General features: G+C 36.1%; 1 protein-coding gene across 1 annotated transcript in view; it reads right to left on the reverse strand.

Annotated features, from left to right (window-relative positions):
* Positions 1–21,558, reverse strand: part of dnah7 (dynein, axonemal, heavy chain 7) — an 81,359-nt gene that overhangs the window by 18,908 nt on the left and 40,893 nt on the right. Inside the window, exons 39-54 of the mRNA XM_088930760.1 lie at positions 20,992–21,211; positions 18,533–19,405; positions 17,981–18,210; positions 17,308–17,638; positions 14,750–15,096; positions 14,087–14,267; positions 13,084–13,269; positions 11,621–11,784; positions 10,712–10,866; positions 9,868–10,058; positions 8,019–8,152; positions 6,690–7,025; positions 4,126–4,252; positions 2,998–3,192; positions 1,510–1,602; positions 523–699 (exon numbers count right to left, since the gene is read on the reverse strand). Coding sequence (XP_088786886.1) covers positions 523–699; positions 1,510–1,602; positions 2,998–3,192; positions 4,126–4,252; positions 6,690–7,025; positions 8,019–8,152; positions 9,868–10,058; positions 10,712–10,866; positions 11,621–11,784; positions 13,084–13,269; positions 14,087–14,267; positions 14,750–15,096; positions 17,308–17,638; positions 17,981–18,210; positions 18,533–19,405; positions 20,992–21,211 — 3,940 coding nt within the window. The remainder of the gene's footprint in view (positions 1–522; positions 700–1,509; positions 1,603–2,997; positions 3,193–4,125; positions 4,253–6,689; positions 7,026–8,018; positions 8,153–9,867; positions 10,059–10,711; positions 10,867–11,620; positions 11,785–13,083; positions 13,270–14,086; positions 14,268–14,749; positions 15,097–17,307; positions 17,639–17,980; positions 18,211–18,532; positions 19,406–20,991; positions 21,212–21,558) is intronic.

Raw genomic sequence — 21,558 nt, forward strand, 5'->3', positions numbered from 1 at the left:
CCTGAAAAGCTTTAAACTCAAAGAAAGGAAATTTATTAATTATGTTTCTGGAAACAGCCTTTGGACAGCATACTTTTCTTCATAGATTTTAATGGAAATTTACCTGTTTCCTTTAAGCATCACTTCAGAGCTTGGCGTTTCCAGTGGACAATTATTTATTGTATGAAAAGATTTATGTCAACTTCTAAGTGTCTTAGGTTTTCCAACATCAGTGATTGAGTGATGTATTGTTTTGGTTACTTGAACTCACTCCAATTGTGTTAGTCTTGTGTTAGTTTTGTTTAATAAATCTTTGACTACTGCCTAATTAAAATTAAAGAAAATACATGACTTTGCTTGGTATTCCCTTTCTTGTAGTAATGTTATAATATTTAGTGTTTAAAAATTGGTATGAGAACTGGCTATTATTTGGTTAATGATTAACCCCCCATTTTAAAATAATATTATTTTTATTAATAAAGAAATTATTATATTATGTAATACATATTACATGAATCTACAAGTCTTTAAACCCAGACTAACCTGATCGTCTGCGAATTTAAGCAGAGCAGCCATGGGATCAGAGCCAGGTGACAGGATGAAGATGAGGGGGGCACAGCAGTGACTGTCCACAAATGCCTTGCCAAGGTTGAAAGGGGGCACCTCAATGAACTGATGACCAAGGCTGTTGGAAACAAACTCCTGCACCATGGGAATGATCTGGAAGAGACAGGTGAGAATGAGACCATAAAAGTCATATTTGAAGGACAGTGACCTACAGAGGTCCAAGAATGTTACAGATCTAGGAAAGGAAGTTTGTTGATGATTTCACCTTGAGTTGTTATTCAAGTCTGGTAAACTACTTTCTGGTATCTGTATCTGTTTGCTACAGTGCATTTCTAGGACATGACATTATGTGACAGCTGTTTTGTTAAAAACATCTCCAGGTGAGTTGTAGACTAAAAGAAGTGATCCTGTATATTACAAGAGGTAAAAAGCATCAATAAGGGCAATGAATAGAGACAGCTCTGACAGATGCATTTTAGAGACCAATGTTGATTCAAAAATAGAATTGTTTTATTTTGTCTCGGTTAAAAAGATTGCAGTGTAAAAATCCTTTATACTGGAGATTATATGATTATTCTTAGAAAGTGTAGGATACTGGGAGTTCCACAAACAATACTTATTGGCAATACAATGGTATGTAAGACTCTATAAAGAATTGTGGACTTCAGAACAAAGACGATCACAAAAAAAAAAACAAAAGTGAAAAACATCAATTACACTGGGTGGATAATGTCATTTCACCGACCAAAAAATAAGATGTAGCATCATAAGTATTGGAATGAGTGAATTAATGTAAAGAGTTAAATCTATACTATTTTAAAATGTGTTTAGAAATGCTGTATGCTGTCCCCGTGTTTCTGGAACTCTAGGCTCCTGGTGGGCATTAGACTGTGTCAGACTGACTGGGTCGTGAGTGTTGGTGCCCTATTCCCGACGCTGCGGGACTGAAGCCGGCAATCCTACCTTGTCTGGCCGCAGGCAGCGGATGATCAGCATTCTTTGGAACTGGCCCAGCTTGTCCTGCCACTCCTGGGGGAAGGCAGTGTGGTGTGGCTCCTGTAGAGAAAGCACATGCTGGGTTAGAAAAGCAGCACAGCAACATATCCTGAGAGACTCAAGTACCTACACAAAGTCTTTGAGCTCACATAGGATTCTTTATTCCTGAAGCTTTTTCATAAAACAATACTAGTTTCTCTTATAAAGAACTTTATATGAGTGGCACATAATTTAAATGGTAAAAAAATGACAAGTTTGTAAAGGTGTATGAATCTGGTGCAAAATAATTGCAGTGTAACATTGAAATATTATAATAATTGTAAATGCATTGTAATGATTTATATCTTACTTTCTAATACTTTCTAAGCTTTATTATTTTTTATACAGTAGATTAGCATGTTTCATATGTATGCATTCATGCCTTTGCAATAGTAAATAACAAAGTAAGCCTACTGATGAAAGGATAAGTATAAGCCGATTATAAATAAAACATCCATCTCGTCTAAATTACAGATGGACATGGATTTGTACATATGCATTAACAAAGTGAAACCATTACTTAATCAGATGTTCATATAGTTGGATTGTTTAATTTCTGTTTAATGAAGAGATTCAAATACATTCACATTCATTTAGAAAGATAAACCTTGAAGGGATTGCTCCACTCTATCACTTAATCTAGCTATTTGCAGATAATAGGGGTACTTTATCATCAAATTTGTTTTTAGGATCTTGGGATTTATCGACCTGTTGCAAGATTAAGCAACATAATTAAGCGATAAAGAAAGCAATCTATTCCTGTCAGTGCTACTAACGTGGCTAATGCTGAATGATAAACCTTGGCTCAGGTGTGTCTAGGAAGTTTTCATGGCTGCAGCTGCTGATGGAACTGGGTAGACCCCAAAAGATAAAAAAGCAATTATCTCCTGCCTGGACACTACCTGCCTTAATTTTATTAAATGCTCTGATTGCATAAAAAATATTAATGCTACTGTATTTGTTAAATTCCAGTTCATCTCATACCAACATCAATCTGCAAAACAGATGATGGGTTCATGCAGGGTTCATAAGCAAATGTGAAGCTAACTATTTATTACTTAAATGAGTGAGGCAAATGTATGGCAATATACGTGTAATGTTGAATAGTTGTCTACATCAGGGTAAATTCCTTACGCACTCTTCCACAAGACAAGTAAGATATCTACTGTATATACAGTATTGTGTCCATTTCTGACACTCATGGCTACTCGCCTGAATGACTCGTGTTTTAATTATTTGTTGTTATTATTATTAGACCTTTCTATCCCTTCTATTTTAGACTTTTTGCTTGATCATCCTACTAAAGTAATACCCGACTAAAGAAAGCAACCATTTAGGTATTCAGGGTTGTATTGCCTTCTGTCTTTGCTTATTGATTTTCTGTCCCCCTACAGTCCTTGTCAGCAGGGAGCTTACCATGCTGTCGTACACCTCCTTCCAGCCATCCTTCAGCCGAGCGAAGTCTCGCCGCAAATTCTTGAAGCGCTCCAGGTCATCCAGACGACAGATCTCATCCCATGACTTCTGGGGCAGCCAGGTGCAGGGGTTAGAATGAGGGTTATCCAGGCCTACCCCCCCTGTTAACAGGAACCTCCACTCCATATCGTCCACCTTACAAGCAAGAAAGAATTTCAAGAAATTTGTACATCATACATCCGAAGTCATTTTCTTTTTAATTACTACTTCTATAAAAGAATATAGTATATAAACAAAAATGAATTATGTCATTAAGAATGAGAACTTATTGCTTGCAAATATAATTACTATAGTGATGTGAATGTAGATCTATGTACAGTATAAGCTGTCAATGACAATTTCATGTTATTTGAAAAACTAGTTGGTAACTTAAATTTCAAAGGAACACAACTGAAATAGTATGGTGTTTGTGTTGATTTGTGTATGGGGTGGAGACTTGACATTTACCTCAACACATTTCACTACTGCCTTATATGAATATGAAGATAATTCATTGGTCCTGTGATAAACCTGTGTATACTGTATATATAAAACATCAACTTAGCTTTGACTTAAATTGTACTGAACTGATTTCAATTCAGTTTTATGGTTCACTTCAATTGCTAGTTACAGTATGTTGGATCCATAAGAATTGAAAATTATAGTCTAACAGTTAACTGATTACTGATTCATGCATTATTCAAAAGATTTCAAAAACTGGAATGGGTGATAAGTAATGTAAAGGATTAGTGATTACTCAGCAATTGGATTTGACTAAACCTAATGCCAAATCAGCCTTTGTGTTCCACATACAGTAATACTGCCCCTTTATTAAATGAAAGCTCTTACACAGATAAATTCCTATTACTACCACGATGAATGCTTCAGAAATAGTAAAAGCCTCAGATGATGATTAGAGGATAGAGTAGCAACTGGGACATATTTTAAGCTATGACTCTTTAGCCTCAAGATTACTGAATAAAATCTGAAGCATTTCTTCATACAGTATATTCCTTTATGAATACTATCAAATGTTTTATTTTCCATGGGACTGGAATAAGGAATAAATGATAACCAAGCCTCACACACCATTTTCTCATGCTTGAGCAAGTTGACATTAAGGCAGAAAGAGAAGAGTAGCTTGTCCTTCTCAAAAAGTGAGCGACACACGTTGACATACAGAGAGTAGGTGAAGTGCTCTCTCAAGATCTGTAGTCTGGAAACACAAAAGCAGGATGAGAAACATCACAATAAGAATAACAGAAACTGCCATTAGTTCCAATATTCATTTACTGGGTTTTTTATGCCTCTCATAATATATAAGAATATATTAGAATGATATATTCTGAATTAGAATTAGAATCTCTGAATATATTAAACATTCTTAATATTAATTAACTGTTAATTAATTATTATTAATTAACTTAATATTGAATATGGGTAGATTTAAATTTCCTGGCAGTACTACATTAAAAGTAAATGAATAACAGTGATATTCTTAATTGACAAATATAGTCATAATGTGCTTTAAAAAATCCCTGTTTACAATAAAAGAAAAGGAGGAAAGTTCTTTATTCTTTTGTAATACTGTATCTCCTCCTGCAAAATTTTTCATGCAACCCATATGCCCTTGAAGTGATGAATGAATAGTATGAGAGAAGACATATCTGTTTCATCACTTCAGTATTTCTCTATATGAGGATATTCTTCAACAAAGCAAATGTATCCTACTATTTAAAACAGAAGCAATAAAAGATAATAACAGCTGATGAATTTTCATTTAGAACAGCTGTCAGACAGAACACATTTGTTATGTAAAATAACTGGTCTGGTGATATAATTTTGCTTCAATTGTTTTTTTTTCTTTTCCTATTTTACATACATTTAAAATACAATACTTTCTTTCATTTTTATTCATTATTCTGAGATATTTATTCAATGTGCTTTGTAAAGGCTGACTGGTTCTGACACAGTAAATTCATCTTTTGAGTAATTTCCGGTGTCCTGTTACTACTGTGAACTAATCAACAGAAGAAACTGTGGAAAGACATACAAATATTGCCTTGCATCACAAAATATTTTCTTTGTTCCCATGCCCTTCTAATCATTTTCCTGGCAGATTATGTTTTTGCAATGACACTCAAATCTGAAATAATATGCCTCCCCATAACAATTAATTATAAGGCTATAACAAGCCCAATAATTTCAAAATGCCTCTGCAAAAAAAGAATAGAAATTCGTTTAGAATACTTCAGTATCCTCACTGTCTGTTCTCTTGCTCCAATCTTTACCCAATCTATTACCAAGGAAACAATTACTTGTTGAGACAGAAAATATTAAACAGGGAGAGCTTTTTGAAAGCTTTTTTTATAATTAAAGTTGATAATTTGTACTTGTACTTTGAAGAAAACTTAAAATGTAAAGTTTAAATGTTATCTATTTCTGTTATGTAATGGGAATACTTGTCACTGAACACAAAGAACAGCAGATTTCTTATCAAGTTAAAGAGCCAGTGTTTGGAAACATTGAAAATGATTTTCAGAAAGGAAGCCATGGATAATTATCAAGGGATGTTGTTTTAAAGTTGTTAAATTAAATAGTGTGATCTTAATTAGAATATTGGTAACCACATTATAAAAAAGATATTGCTACTCTGGAATCAGAGAAAGTAACTATATACATTCCAGGGCTTAGGGGAATGTCATATACTGTACTAATAAGCTGAAGGAACATAATCTTTTAGTCCCGTGCAGAGAAAAATATGTGATCATCTCTTCCAATTGTATAAAATCCTCATTCACAAAGTCAACCAAGTGTAGTTTTTCAGAAAAAAAAACTGACACACACTAACCACAGGACACAAATGGAGACTACATGGAAGAGCAATCGAAAACAGGAGGCATGTATTAATGTAAAGGGTTATGGTAGTATTTTTTAACAAGCTAATATGCCATGTTGTTGAAACCATTACCCTGGCTTCTTTCAAGAAAAGGCTGGAGGAAAACCTTTGATATTAATTTGTAAAAAGGTTGGATTGGTCAGGTTTGCAAACAGGGCCAAATGGTCTCCCCTAGTTTTCTTATGATTAAAAGTGCATAGAGACTACATTACCATTTTTTTTGACTCAGCAGTAGTAAACAATTCAGAAATCCATAGTGCTGTTCTCAGTAATGCATGTGTCAGTTCTGTGTCAGTAATTCTGTGTCAATGTTCTCTATACCAAAACCTTCCACCAGATTACAAGTGCAGCATACAAGATTATTTTATAATTTCTTGTCAATCAACAAGATTAAATCACAACACATGCTGGACAGCAAACTTGCGCACATGCACAGCAAATTAGCACCTTTATGTCATTTCTTATCGTTTTGTTTTTATTTTGTCTATAAGGATTGATTTGTTTTTATGTTTGCATATAAGGTCCCCTTTGGCAGAGATGATAAATAATTCACAGTCACTTAAGTCTTTAAAAAAGGTCAGTTTTTGTAATTTCAACAGTTCAATAGTACCCTTCAGTGAAATTATAATAAATGAAAAAGATTTTACTTTTACCTATTGATTCAACATACATTAATGAATACACACCAAGCTCAAGCAATCTGGAAAACAAATACAACAGAGAAATCAGAACTCTGAAATGCAGTAGGTTGTACCTCTGGTCTAGCATGTCACTCTTATCCGAGTTCTCAATGGACATTATGAAAAGGTTGATGAACCAGGTGAGAGAGTACTGGTACATTGGTTCGATGTTAGCCAGATCCGCGATAGAGAAAAAGAGGATGGAGGAATGGACGGCAATTGGCCGGTAGCCCATCCGTGTTTCATCAATCTTCTTCTCCGTGGTCTCTGCCACAGCTTGCTTCTCCGAGATTTCGTTGGCCAGGACCTTGGAGGAGGACAGGATCTTTATGGCTGTCTCATCCTCCAAAATGTTTCCCTCAGAGGAGGACAGTACTTCTAGGATCTTGTCCTCGATCTCTTTTAGCTGCCTAAAGAAAGTAGAAGAAGAAGCTGGTCTGTTCATGTCAGAGGAAGTTCTGTTTTAAACATTGACTTAGTCAGATCCATTCAAAACACAAATTAAGATGGCAGAGAGTGTAATTCCTATTGTAAAATTATATCTTTCATACAACAGCATTTGTGAAGGCACAGCTGGTTCAGATAAAATGGCCTCCTTGTCTGGACCAGAAGCCTTTGGGAGATGGTCTGCTGCTGCCCTCAACCACCTGACCAGTTAGGAGAAGATGAATGGTCAGGTGAACATGTAAAAGCAGGAAATGGAAGCTCTTTTTGTCAGTCAGCGGGTGAAATCGGACATCCTGAAGACAGAGGTCAGAACTTCTGTGTGCAAAATAACCAGGGAGAAGAGGGGCTGTTAAAGAATGATAGACAATTTAAGAAGCTGTGAGTGTTTGTTTAGTTCTGAAAATTCTCAGGTAGAGACTGAAGTAATCCTGTATGGAACTGAGTCTGTGTGATAAAGACCAAGGATGAGACAGTAAACAATCTGGCATGGAGTCTGTGTGACAGTAAAGTTTTATTTTGAAGCCAGTAAGCAATAAGCAGCTTAGCTGCCAGATGGAGTAGTTAATGACCATACAGTTAGTTAGCTGCTCAAAGAAGAGCTAGGCTTTTGTTTGGTTTGTTGTTTTGGTTTGCATGTGGTTTTCATTTCATCACTATAAATAAAGGGCACTCTTTTGAAATTTACTCTGTATTGGTGCGTCTGTTGCCCTAGACCTGCTTACTTTAGACAATTCTGTACACCGCAGCCTGTGTGGCATAAAAATTATGATAAGCCAAGGTTTTAATGATCTTCTGAGGCTAATGTTTCCATCAAAAAATGATGTCCTGGGATCTGACAACTGTTAATCTTTGGGGAAAGAAGATAAGCAATTTGTTGTATTGATTTTAGTTTTCATACCATTTTCCTTTACATACAACAGCATGAATTCTCCTTCCCCTAGCAATCAGTACAGTACCTCTTGTTCTCAGCTCCCTGCAAGATGAGCGCCTGTTTCTCCTCTTCGAGGTCAGGCCTCTCACGCGCCACCACAATGCCCAGCAGCTGGTCCTGCATCCCCTCAGGGGTGATCATAAAATTCAGCAGTGTCACCTTGCACAAAGACCCAGAGAGAAACATTGGTTTCTGTGTTTCTGTAACAACGTCTATAGATACTCTTTCATCCATTACCAGAACTTCCTGATAAGAAGCATACTGTAGCAGCCTGAAGCATATCCTGAAAACACAAGCCACAAAGTAGAAATACACCCTAGATGGAACACCAGTCTTTGATGGTGTAAGGAAACTAGAGCACCCAGTGAAATCCAGATGACCATGGAGTGAACATGTTAACTGCCTTAAAGATTCACACTTCATCACTGTTGTGTAAGAGTCTCTTCTAACAGCCTGTAAGTATATCAATGTAAGGAGAGTGACTGAAGAGAATAAACAAGTATGGTGATATAGAATATCAAATAGGTTTACAAAGACATATGTAGATGTTGTTTTATACTTGCTATTTACATGTAAATAAACAGTAATTGTAGAAATAATTTTATCAATAAAAGTGGTGCATACACAATTTCAATCAGGACTTGAAAAAGCAAGAGAGGGTTGTGCATTGAAACTGACACACCGATCACAATATTTAAAATATTCCAAACGAGCCCCACAGCCATCCTAGGCTCTTGGAGCACATGAGCTCATTTAGGAGTTAATAGCTCCACAGGGAAGCACAAAACCAGGAGCCAGTCTTGTCTGAGTGATAGAACAATGGCTCTTTAAAAGTGTTATGGGTATCACCGAGGTGAAAAGTCAATTGCTTAAATAACATTTGCTCTTTCCTAATAAATGACCGTACCATTGCTAACCATAATTAGATTTCTATTGACTACACATCCAGCGTTAGCGATGGTAATGTCTGCTAGAGATATTATAAATTTTGAAGCTGTCAGCTTGAAAGCACTACTCCTCCCAGTTTTATTTTCGCTGTTCTGTTGATTGCCTTAATGGAAAGTATTTCTCCGGATGAAAAGATTATGTTCCATAACAAGAAAGGCCTTATTAATATAGTCTCAATTTGGTGATGTCAGACTTTCATCCAAGCTTTAGAAAACAGAAAATGCACAAGTGATAAAATAACTATACAGATGTCTGGACACGGTGAGAAACACTGTGATAAAAATATGTGACATAACATAACATGATATTTTATTTTCTTATCACATCACATTGGAAATATAATTTTCTCAATTGTTATAAACTAGAATACAGATTTACAATGGACCATACTGGCAGTTTGATGGCATTTTAATAATCAAGATCATAATGTATTAAAATGCAATAGGTGAGTACTGGAAACTAGCATATGTTTTTTTTATCGTCCCCTGAGGGAAATTTTTTATGGACACACAGCACTCCTATACATTTAAACAGAATGCAAACAAAAAAAAGAAAAGAAAAACATTGCACATCACTCTATCACTCAATTTTGCATATCTTCCAAACACTGTATGAACTGAGCTCTAAAAATAAGAATATAAAGTTAGGAAATGATTTTGGAATGAACTGATACTGATAATTTCTTATTTACATTAATATATCTAACAGAACAGAAACAGAAATTAATCTTGAAAATATACTCATCTTCAATTATTACTGCTAAACACCCACAAATGTGACAGGTGTCAAAAATGACAGCTGAAAACAAACAATGAATCACGTCTATGTTGTGAACGGGAGGGAGTTGTTTTAGACAACTAGTGTTAAGCCCTGATTTAAACAAAAGTAAAGTGGAAGAAAAATCTTCCAGAGAACATCATGCTAACCTTGACAGAGGTCTCAGGAAGGTAGTGGGGGTTCCTCAGCTTGGTGGTGATGTAGAAGCGGAAGTCAGGGGCATATTCAATAGTTGAGTCTCCCAGCCGGATACAGACACTACCGCCTTGTTTGAAAGTCTGCTTGAGCAGCAGAGGTTCCAAAATGGGGTCCAGTTCTTCCCCAACATTCTCCAACAGCACTGTGACAGAGAAAGGAAATGGTGTACTTCTACAACAGAGAAACACACCCCAGATTCTACCCTCGACCTCATATACAGTACAGCACAGTATATGGACATGTTATGTAACCACATGGTGGCCTTTACCATTAAATTTAAATTAATAACTCAGAGGATGTCACTTTTTAATTTTAATAGAGTCTAAATCATCCATTTAAGAAAATGTGCTTCTACAGAATACAGTATCTTAAATTGAATGACCACGTTAAGAAAAGATAGAAATGCCTTTTAAAACCGGCTGCTTATTAAGGAATTTGAAAAAGAGATTTTATATTTACTTACCTAAAGCGTATACAAATATATTTTAGATTTTGAGCTGATTCTATTTTTATCTACGTAATATCCAGAACAGAAATTCTCTTTTTTTTGATACACAGCTCAATGAATAATTATACTGGATATGTGCTCTTAAATAACGTTATTAATCACACCAGTGCCCCCATGGTGTAGAAAAGTGTTACACTATACTTTAGCTGTTTTTATATTTTAGAAGCTGATAACCACACACTTGCTTTCTAAACCTCACGGTTTTGTAAACATACAGGTTTTTGTTCTTTGGTAAAGTGCGCCACCTTGAGGCGAGTTTATCACCAAGGTTTCTTGTCTTTGCTCACCAGGCGTGCCAAACTGGATGCAGTTCTCAAGGGTGCGGACAAAGTCAGAGTCACTCAGTTTGATGATGTGTAGGCTGTTGGCTTTCTCCATGTTCTTCACCCACTTGTTAGCCTGTCCTTGGGGATCTATCATCAAAGGCCATCTCCTTGCATTCCTACACAGGGGATAATAGAGAAGGGAAACAGTCTGTGCACATGCTGTAAGGTTCAAATGTAGCTATAAATGCTGCAAAAGAGGAGCTTGACTTTCAGCAATAAAGGGCGCATTTCTGACGTTTTCTTTCAGTGAAGAATTAATTTAGATTACTATAAACCATGTGTCTCAAATTCAGTTTGTAAAGGGCCTAATGTTTTCTGGGTTTTGTTGCACTGTATTTTGCATTGCAGGTCTGATTATTTAATTAACTACGATACATATACTATTTCTAACATGGCACAGAGGTGTCTTATTTGTAACTGTGCTTTTAACAAAATGAATGCTTTAGAATAATCATCTATGAAGACCTTATGAAAAAAACTCTAACTGTTAAAGAAAATAAATATGGTTTTATTTTTAATTGACTATTAAGCTTGGAGCAAAACCCAGAAGACGAGGCCTTTAGGAATTTAGTTTGAGACTTCTGCTATAAATGCAGACTGGTAAGTCACAGAGATTTAAAGGATTTTAAACTGAGCATGGAGGAGACCAAGACAGTCTTTAATGTTACTGCTCTTAATTACTTCCACTGTTGTCATGCCCAATGAATATTTTCACATCCTTTGCAACTTCTAACCTAATTTTCTACCAATTTAATTTAAAAAACGAAACCATTACACAGGTGTCTTTTAACCTAAATGTTAGAACCTCTCTGATGTCTAAGGTTGACTGCTGATGCTCTAGTCCTCAGTGGTCTGTTAGACTGTACTCACGAGATGATGATTCCATTGTCAATGGAGAAGCTGTCTGAAGGCAGGCCTGCAATGGTCCAGGCACGGATCTTCACTGGTTCTCCCAGACTGTTCATCAAAGATATTTCCTGAGAGCAGGGGATCTGTCTTTTTTTACACAATTCTGCCCACTCCTCTGTCTGGGTCTGAAATATTTGTATTAAAATAGTGAAAAATAGTTGTCATCTTTGATCACTGCTGTACTATCGCACACACTGTTGGCATATAAAACATATTTTTGTATTAATTTTTAAAACTATCTTTAGTGGGGGTAAGAAGGCGTACTTAATAAACTGAATTAATAGTATGATGACCTTATGAAGCAATTTTAATAACGGTTAGAGAAAAATCGTGTTATGGGCCTTAAAGACTTTATAAACTTTAGAGCAATATAGAAGCCTCCAAGCTACCATTAATTTAAAAATACTATTTTGAGGTTTTAAATGACAGCATACATAGAACTTCCTCATTTTCATCAATCTGAAACACATTAGGTATCAGTAAATTCACATTTAAGTCATGAAAGCAGAAAGAATATATTTTAAAGTAACAATAATAAAGTTCTGATCCAATGAGATGTCAATGGAAATACTAAATATACATATAATTTTTATTCAGTTTGTATTTGACACCTTTTAGCTTCTACACTGTTGTCCAGGGAGAAATGCCATTTTTAATTATGATTGCTTTAAATGCATCATATTGTTTTAGACTGAATAAAATGTACAGTTTATCTAGTTTTCATCCAGCAGAACTCTGGGGAATACACAATATATGACTATTATAATATTCAAACAGTAATAATAAACCTTGCATGAAGTCAAAGAATGAAGATATATTATTACATTATAGTTTGATTATTTATATTGCAAAACTTGTATTGTTATTTATAGTATAAACACTTAATGGGGAATTTGCTCTTATTAAGAATATAGTCATTTTCACAAAATGTCTAAATGAAACACTGCTGACATCTCTGCAGGGGATTGTATTCATTATATCTAACTGTATTGTATTTATTTTTAATTAATGACTGTTGTTAAAAAAATACCCATCAATGCTAATAACATCTGCAAAAAAGTGGGAAAAGGTAAGCACTCAAATAGTTTACTTTGAACTTCATAAAGAATGCTCATTAAATATTAAAATATCTGGCATCAAACTGTCACATCAAAGAGAGTGGCTCTCAACAGATGCAACCAGCCGTGAAGATTTAAAGTGAAGGGTAATTTAATGTATCCATTAAAACACCGTATACTGTATTTACAAATAATTTGAATTTCATTTTTCTCATTTTAACTTTTAAGTGTTAAATCTAAAATCTCTTAAATTAAGCAGAAATTGAAACTATCTACTGTATATCATGAAAGCAGTACTGAAATGTGGGTGTTCACTTTTCTTTTGGATGCCCTTTCAACATCCTCTGTAATCATATAAAGTCTTACCTGTCTGTAATTGGAGGTGAAGGCACCCAGGTACGCAACAATGCCTGAAGAGATGAGTATGTCTCCAGTCAGGTTGGTGTACAGCACCCCCAGCTCTTGGGCTGTGATACTCCAGCGGCTCTTCTCTCCTCCCAGGCCTCCAATCAGCTGCTCTGCCCGGTCCAGCTTTTTGCTGCATAGGTCCACCTGTGACACAGAACCTCATAAGGCAACTTACTCACATAAGAGTTGTAGTCCAGTCAGAGTGCACAATTCCAGCCCTGGACTGCTGCAGTGTCTATGGAGCTCCATTCCACTAGATCCTAATGACCTTATTAAGACTATTATTAGCTAACCTTGACAGGTTTAATACTTGTAATGGATTTAGCTTTTAAACAATATGGCCTATGAGGACTGGAGCTTGGTTCATATGTGTTATACGCATTTTCTTTCCCATTTAAACAATTGGCTATTTAATGTGTAGACAACAAGGAATCAATATATTGATTCTAGTCATTTTGTAACTATAAATAAACTATAACTATATATAAACTATAACTATGAAAATACTATAATTAAAACAGACGTTATCTAAAAAGATGGACAAGAAGGACACAACAACAAAAAACATAACATCAAATAGATCATACGTCACAATGGCAAATGCAGTCTAAATATCACACCAAATTAATTACTGAAAAGATTTAAAAAGAAACCCTTCAGTATTTGCACTTCAAAGATTCAATCATGGAAACTTTGGGGAAAAAAAGATTTAACTTTTTCCATATTCATGTTCTTTTAAACAGGATGTAAAAGTTTCTTAAAACTTTAATAAAGGAATCTTAAAGGCATCTCGATATCAGTTATCAACCAAAATTAGTAAAATGTAACTCATTACTAAGCCGCACCTATGCACAAACATACAATGGTACTAAATGAAAGCCAAGTGTTTAATACTTCCCATGAAAAACTAGACAGGAGCAGTTGTGCTGTTTCTTTGCTGTATTTCGTATCCCATACCAACCTGATTCTCAAGGTCTGCTTTTTTGATCTTGTTGGTTTCCAGTGTATTCTGCAGCTTGGCCAGCTTATCCTGGACCTCCTTCAGTGCTGCCTGTTTCTTCCGTAGGCTCTCCATGGCAACCTTTAACTCCCCTTCTGCTTGAGCAAGTTTCTCCTTCTTAGGGGCCACCACTTTTGCTACCCTTAAGAGGTTAAATAAGGATCAGTAAGATATGTAAAATAAGAAGCAAAACAGACATAAACTGCTTTTGAATCGCAGAAAAAAGTGTGGAAGTGTAAATTATAATGTATTGCCCTCTAGGGAATTGACTGGAGACCCTTTAAATTGTAAATCTATAGTAAAGTAATCTTCTGGCAGTTGTGTACCAAACATGTAATTAAATTTGTACAGGTATACTTCACAGATCCTTGATTAATATACTGTAACATAAATGTGGTAAGCTATATTTCTTTTTAATTCAAAAGTGTTAATTTCCTTATTGGTAAAGATGTAAACAAGACAGAAGTACTGTATGTGAAGAGTTAGCTGCAATACTGTCTTATCCCTGCTTCCCTGCTGAGTTGGGTGAATTTTTCTGAGTTTCTAACTTGTGGATTCCAGGTTGGGTACTGTATATGACCATGTTTTTTCAGTCTCTGCCCACATCCCAGTGTCCAGTCTCACTTGTCATAGGAGTCCATGGCAATGACCCATTTACAGAGCCCCTCAGCAGCAGTAGAAGCATTCCGGATCTTTTCAGGGACAAACTCAGGGTTGGTGATGTACTGCTTCCGGATGATCCCCATGTAGCTGGGGGGAATGTTGTCCTTGTCATACTCATGAAGACTCTGCAGGAACTTCATGTCTCCAAGGAGTTTCTTGGCAGGGCCCCAGAAGTCCTCCACCTTCTTCCCAGACCCTGAGGGGTCTGGCACACGGTCAGGCTTGATGCCCTTCAAGATGCAGATGGCCTCCATCACCACCTTGACACCCGCAGGGGGGCTCTTCATCGACTTCACTACTGTGATGTCCTAAGCAGACGTACAATTGCCAACCGTGGATTAATAACATGATCAAATATGAGCAAGTCCTTGACACCAAAATAGTGCATTTTTCACTACAACAATATTTTTAAACAATGTTTACACTTGATTTCATAAGATACACATTTGTTTATGGAAATAGTAAAATTTTTTTGATAGTTCTTTGTCTCACATCAAAGTAATTCATTGTGAACAAAACAGATAGAAAAATTCTAACTAGTTCAGTGACTTTCAAAACTGTTTCCCATTCTAGTTGAACCAATACATTAAACATTCTTTATGACAGATTCCTGCTTTAAAAGCCAGGAAATTTATGGTAACCAACAAACTTATACAGTATGTATAGACTGTATACTGTATATGAGTCTGCTCGTGAAGGAGACTATTTCTTCTATAAAACGTTTTCCAAATTTTTCATTTAAACATGTTTTAGACTATCAGATATCAATTAACCCAGGGGGTGCAATTGAGAATCAAATTTACCATGAAGAAACAATTACATTTCTTTTTAAATGCTCATAAAATTGAAGAGCATTTAAATACTCATATCTCTCTCATTGCCAGTATAAACGTGATCCATTTCATCCTACATCACAAACAAAAATTATTCGCAAATAGGGTACATAAAATACACAGAGAACTATTGTTAGAGATTGTAATAATTTGCTTTCATAGTACAAATTAAGAAAATAAACATCTGCAATAACTGTGTCATTTTCACTTCTAAAATGGTATCAGCCTCCATTCACACCATACTGTAGTAATAACATACATACTGTATATATTATAACGTATATATTATAAAAGTATATAAAAGTGTAAAATCTTCCAAGTCTGCTCAAAACAACTCAAAGTAAACTACAGATTAGGAACCAGTATTAAGTTTTAAGATTAAGATGCTAAGTTTTAAGGTAAAGCTAAAAGGTGTTTTGTACTAGATCTATCATATCTAGATATTTAAAACTTAATGATAAAAGCAAAATGTCAAGAAAACTGTATCTATATACATGCTTGTATCCATGTACATACACAGATACGCATCAAGTCTTGTGCCTTTGCCAGATCTTATGTACAGGAATAGGAATTCACAATATGAGTTAATAGAAATTTTCAGACTTTTACATTTTTCAATTATGCAATTTAGCTTGGATTTTTTTCAAACATTAAGGATCTTTTGGAGCCAGAACATTTTTGGTTAATGTTATTTATTTTGTCTCTGTTATTACATATTAAACAAGGGTTTTAAAACACTAATTTTATGTTGGATATGAAAAATACACAATTGTTCTTAATGGTAAATTACCGATCAGTTAATCCCTACTGTGTTTCTCACTATTCAATTTTAAGATTTGTACTAAACATCTATATTGTCCTACCATTGTCTGTTATTCTGTGTTTTCCCTCTTGAGAGAAATGTCAGGCAGTTTTGACAGATAACTGATCATGTCAAGGATAATAGAGTATCTTCTCTAAAAGAACATGCACTTATCTCAAACAAGCAAAAGAGCATTTTAAAGAGTTGCTTACTTTTGACTATCTTGCCTCCTGTTCTATAGTGTATCTTAGTTACTACTTACAATAATGGGCTCTATAAGAAAACAGCAGTTTCATCTCCTAATCCTTGGCTCTTTCAGTTCAATGAAGTTCTCTACTTATTGTGGGTTTGATTGAGGGTGTTGTAAAGATACAGAGATAAACAGACTGCCAAGATGGAGGGTCAGTATCTGTGATTAATCCACTAAGACTGGTACTAAGAATGTATGTATAATCACATAATTTAATTATCCCCAAGAGACAGGATGTTGGTTTACTCCTCTGTGATAGACGACAGTGTCTCTAACACTGATATACATCCCTTTACTTTCTAAATAAAAAATAACCAAGCCTAGTGCCTAATAAGAAGAGACCGCTTTTAAGTTAACCTTCAAGAAAGGAGAGTATGTGATTCTTGATCATTTCTTTTTTAGATTATTGTTTTTAATGAAAGACATACAATATAGGAATCAAAACACATCTTTAATCCTTCAGTTCCTCTCCCGTCTGTGAGCTGGCCCTTTTATTCCCAAGACCTCCATCAGAAAGACACACCAGCATTCTGGCTATGCCAAGAGAAAGCTGCCTTCATCTTTTGTACTATGTACATTTCCATTCATGCAGGCTGACACACTAAACAGAGAAGGAGTGGCATTCTTGGTGTACCTGAGGGGTGAGGGTGTCTAGAGCAGCCAGTGCCGACTCCAGGATGGGCAAGGCATGAGCTAGGTCAGCATCACACTCATCCTTGATCGCCTTGGCTGCTGTGGCCTGCTCATTGGCCACTGCCTCATCCGACTTCACAATCTTCTCTGTCTTGGCCACCTCAATGGATTCTCGCTCAATTACCACCATCATCTCATCCACCTCCTTGCTGGCAACCTTGAGCTGTGGCTGCAGAGCCTCTAGCTGAACCTGCATGGTCGCCACTTGTGCTGCTGCAGACTCCAGTTTCTCCAAACCCACCTCGTAGCGGCGCTTCAACTTCATAACCTCACTGTAACAACATCGACACTGCCTCTGAACTAGAAGAATTTTTTTTTTACTGCAAAATGACTGCAAAAAAGCTACTTTTAATTATGTCCAGCTACGATGCTGTGATGGTAAATTCTGTGGTTCTTTTTTATTCCAATACAGTCCACAAGCATCAAACATGCCAAGGACATAAGCAATAAAACAGGAATTTACATATAAAACACAGAAAGAAGAATCACTTAGCATTTTTCCTCTTTTATGCTTCAGGATCACTTTGTCACTGTAAAATGTACACGCACAAAATGTACAGACAAAAAATGCACAATAGAAATAAAATAAGTAAGATAGTCCTTTTTTCCCTTACGTTCTCTTCTTTTCAAGCAAAGCCTTGAAAGTAGAGATGAGCTCCAGATAGGAGGTGGGTGTGACATAGTTATGACGCTGCAACTCGGTGTGAAAGCGGGCCGATAACTCAATAGTGGTGGTGTGGAAGCTCTTGCACATGTCTATGCAGCCTGCGCGTGTCTCCTCAGTCATTTCAATATCCTCCAGGAAACGAGAGGCTACAGCCTGCAAGGCATCCTCTGGCCATGTCTTAAAGAACAACAAAACACAACAAACTGAAAAAACAGAACTTGAAAGATATATTAATAATTAAAGCATTTTAACTATAAAACATAGGCCATTATACTGCTACAGAAACACATTAATACATTTATGACATTGAAAAATCAGATGGAGAAAAAAATATGGAGAGGCATTAAGAAGCAAATGTTATTGGTTAAAGATACTTGTTGCATTTTTATTGCATTTCAGTATATGTAATTGCCTATGAACATAAGAAAAAAAATGATACTCTTCACAATGTTAAACTAACGATAACAAGACTTTGAGCAGTTGAAATTGCAAGTTGTACCTGGAACCAGTTGATAGTACAGCAGTTGATAAGAGCAGGGAAGCGTCGCAGGCGACTGCGGAAGGTGTCCCCAATGGGGCTCATGGCTAGCACCACATGTAGCTGACTCCGACAGCGCTCTAGGAACATGTTGAAGAGTGCAAGGGGGCTGCCGTCTGTCTGCTTATCCCGATCACGTTGACGGTCCAGCACACGCATACGCTCACAGATCTCCTGCTTCTCATCTACAGCGAATAGATTGGGGACCTCGCCTGTGTTTAGCAGGTTGCTGATGTCTTCCAGAAAGGACTCCTTCTTAATCTGTGTGTCAGTGAAGAGGAACACACCATGTGTCTCCCCTTCTGTTGACTTTCTCAGGATGTGTTTCAGGTCCTCCCGCCACTCAGAAGAGCCATAGCTCTTGGAAATCTCCACCTGGAAAAGCTCAGTTTCAGCCATGTGGGCAGCTAGGCGGGTGAGGGACTGCCGCCCACTCCCACCCACTCCCACCAGCAGGGCATGGCCACGAGGCTGCTTCAGCACACGGGAAATGCGACACACATGCTCAATGGCAAAGCGGAACAGAACCAAGTTCATGGGCTTCTTGCTGATATTGTTGAACTCCTCCAGATGAGTCTCCACCACCTGCCTCAGCTGGTCCAGGTTGCCCACCTCTCTGTAATTTCGGTCCTCACCCTTGGGATCATGAAAGTCACAGAACATGAGGCTGCGCAGGTCATCCTCTGTCACCTTCCCATCCTCACCCTGAGCAAGGTGACGAAAGAGTTGGTGGAAGTCTTCACGCATGTGACTCTGGCACACCTCTCGCAGGTAACCGACCACCCATGAGCGGTCAGAGTTGTCCACCAGCCTATCATAATATACCCTCAGCACCTGCAGTGAATGAAAACAGGTAGCCCATCCACATTAATGTGCAGAGCAGAAACTGCAGATCATTGTCTACAATATTGCAGTTCTACATGACTTAAAAACTGATTTTATTTACTTCCAGTGCTATGAAGTTTCTGCAAACGAGTTATACAACACAGAAAAAAAAGACAGAGACAAAAGAATGTAAAAACATTAATGATAAACTTTTTTTCAAGTAAGCCTTGAGGCAAACAAAATGCCTAGTTCATGTTAATTTAGATGTATTTCCCATAAATTTCTTGCCATATGTACTGTATATGATCTGCCAAATCCAGTCAAACTGTTCCATGTTAGTTAGATGTAATGCACAATGTGACAATCTTTTACTAGATTACTATCTTTTACTAGATAGTTTTACTATTACTATCTACTAATCTTTTAATAAAATTAGTGGAATGTCTTTCTATTCATATACTGTAATCAACACAAAATCGTTCAGTTATATTAACTGAAGGTGAAAAAGATACTTTTGGGAACTTCTATGAATTTTCAACTAACATGTAAAACTAATGCATAAAACAGATTAAATATATATTATATATTAAACAGTATAGAACTTTAATGAAAATTAAAAATAGCTGATGTTCTTATATCATATTTAATATGATTTTTAATACTAAATATTAATATTTAGTATTTTCTATTTTATCCTATTTAAATTTATTCCAGTTTTCACTTGGCATAATATTTTATCACCTGCTGGGTAAACTGGCACTTTGCCTCTTTATTCTCTATAAAATGTCTGATTTTGTTATTGATATATAAAACATGAGATACAACCTATTCAGTATTCACAATACAACATACTAAGTCTTGATAATTACATAAATTATTCATATGCAGTTCTGGTTTAAAGTCTCAGAATGACCTTGGACAATCAGAGTATTTCTTTTTCTTACTTTTGCTCCTATTATAATAACAGCGCTTCCAGGGCAGCTGTTGACAAACGCTGCATACCATCATGATGTTATAAACAATTTTCAGGGTTTTTTACTTGGGAACGTTCTTGGAATTCTATTCTAGATAGCATTAAAATAACTCAATTATTTAAAAAAGTTATAAAAGTAAAACTACAGCAATAACAGAATATCAAGGGTTAGAAGGGTAATTTATATATTGTTCAGAATTTTGGATTATTTAATTTTTATTCGATTATTAAAATTGTGTTTTTGTTTGGAGTCATTAACAACAAACATATTACTCTGTTTAGAATTAATTGATCAGAAAGAATGTAATATTGTTTTTCTTGCCCTGAAAGAAAATTCAACATGGCACTCGTTAACTTTTTTGACTCGATTTGTTAGTAATATGGTGGAGTAAGTAAGTTTGTTAGTAATATGGCTGAAGCTCATACTTCGTTTTCCTTTAAGAAATGGCACGACAAGATACTTGAATCAATATGCTGCTACTGTAAATACTAAATGGTCCAGATGGGCCAAACAGTCTCCTCTCATTTGTAACCTTTGTTTATGTTCTTATGTAATGTATCATATATCATAAAACAAAATGGTACCCTGTTATATATATATGACAAACTTTTAAAAAAGTACCTCGTGCACCCAGAGGCGCTTGATAGCAGCAGGGATGTCGGCAGTCTCGGGTCGTGACAAGCAGATGCCCTGGATGACACGTGAGAAGTCCCGCAAGTTGAAGAGATAATGGGACTTGGCTGGTGTGGGCAGCAGATTCTTGGAGGCCTCCTTGTATACAGCCATAGTACTGTGGATCACCAGAGGAGTGAGCACGGCAAACTCTTTAGGAAAGCTAAACCTGTGTCCAGGACAGAAGACAGAAGACAATCAGATTCAAGTGCTGCTTTTGCGTGCAGATACATTTGTCCAGCAAAAAAGTGTGTTGAAATCTCTAGATTTTAACCAAATCTAATCATTTATAATAATACACATAAGGAAACAGAAACATTTTCACAATAAAGTAAGTGTGCAGTCAGTTGAACAACTGAAGCCCTGGCCAAACAACCTATAAAAATTAAGCTAGAAATGTTCACTAGATTTGACCATTTTATAGAAAATCACAGTTATATAGTCATATAATCATCGTTTACTCTAGATTTTTAATCTGCTACCAGCCTTTTAAGAAGTCAGTAAGTCAGTCAATCC

Source organism: Atractosteus spatula, chromosome 13, assembly GCF_055471065.1.
Source record: "Atractosteus spatula isolate fAtrSpa1 chromosome 13, fAtrSpa1.hap1, whole genome shotgun sequence".
Classification (NCBI taxonomy): Eukaryota; Metazoa; Chordata; class Actinopteri; order Semionotiformes; family Lepisosteidae; genus Atractosteus; species Atractosteus spatula.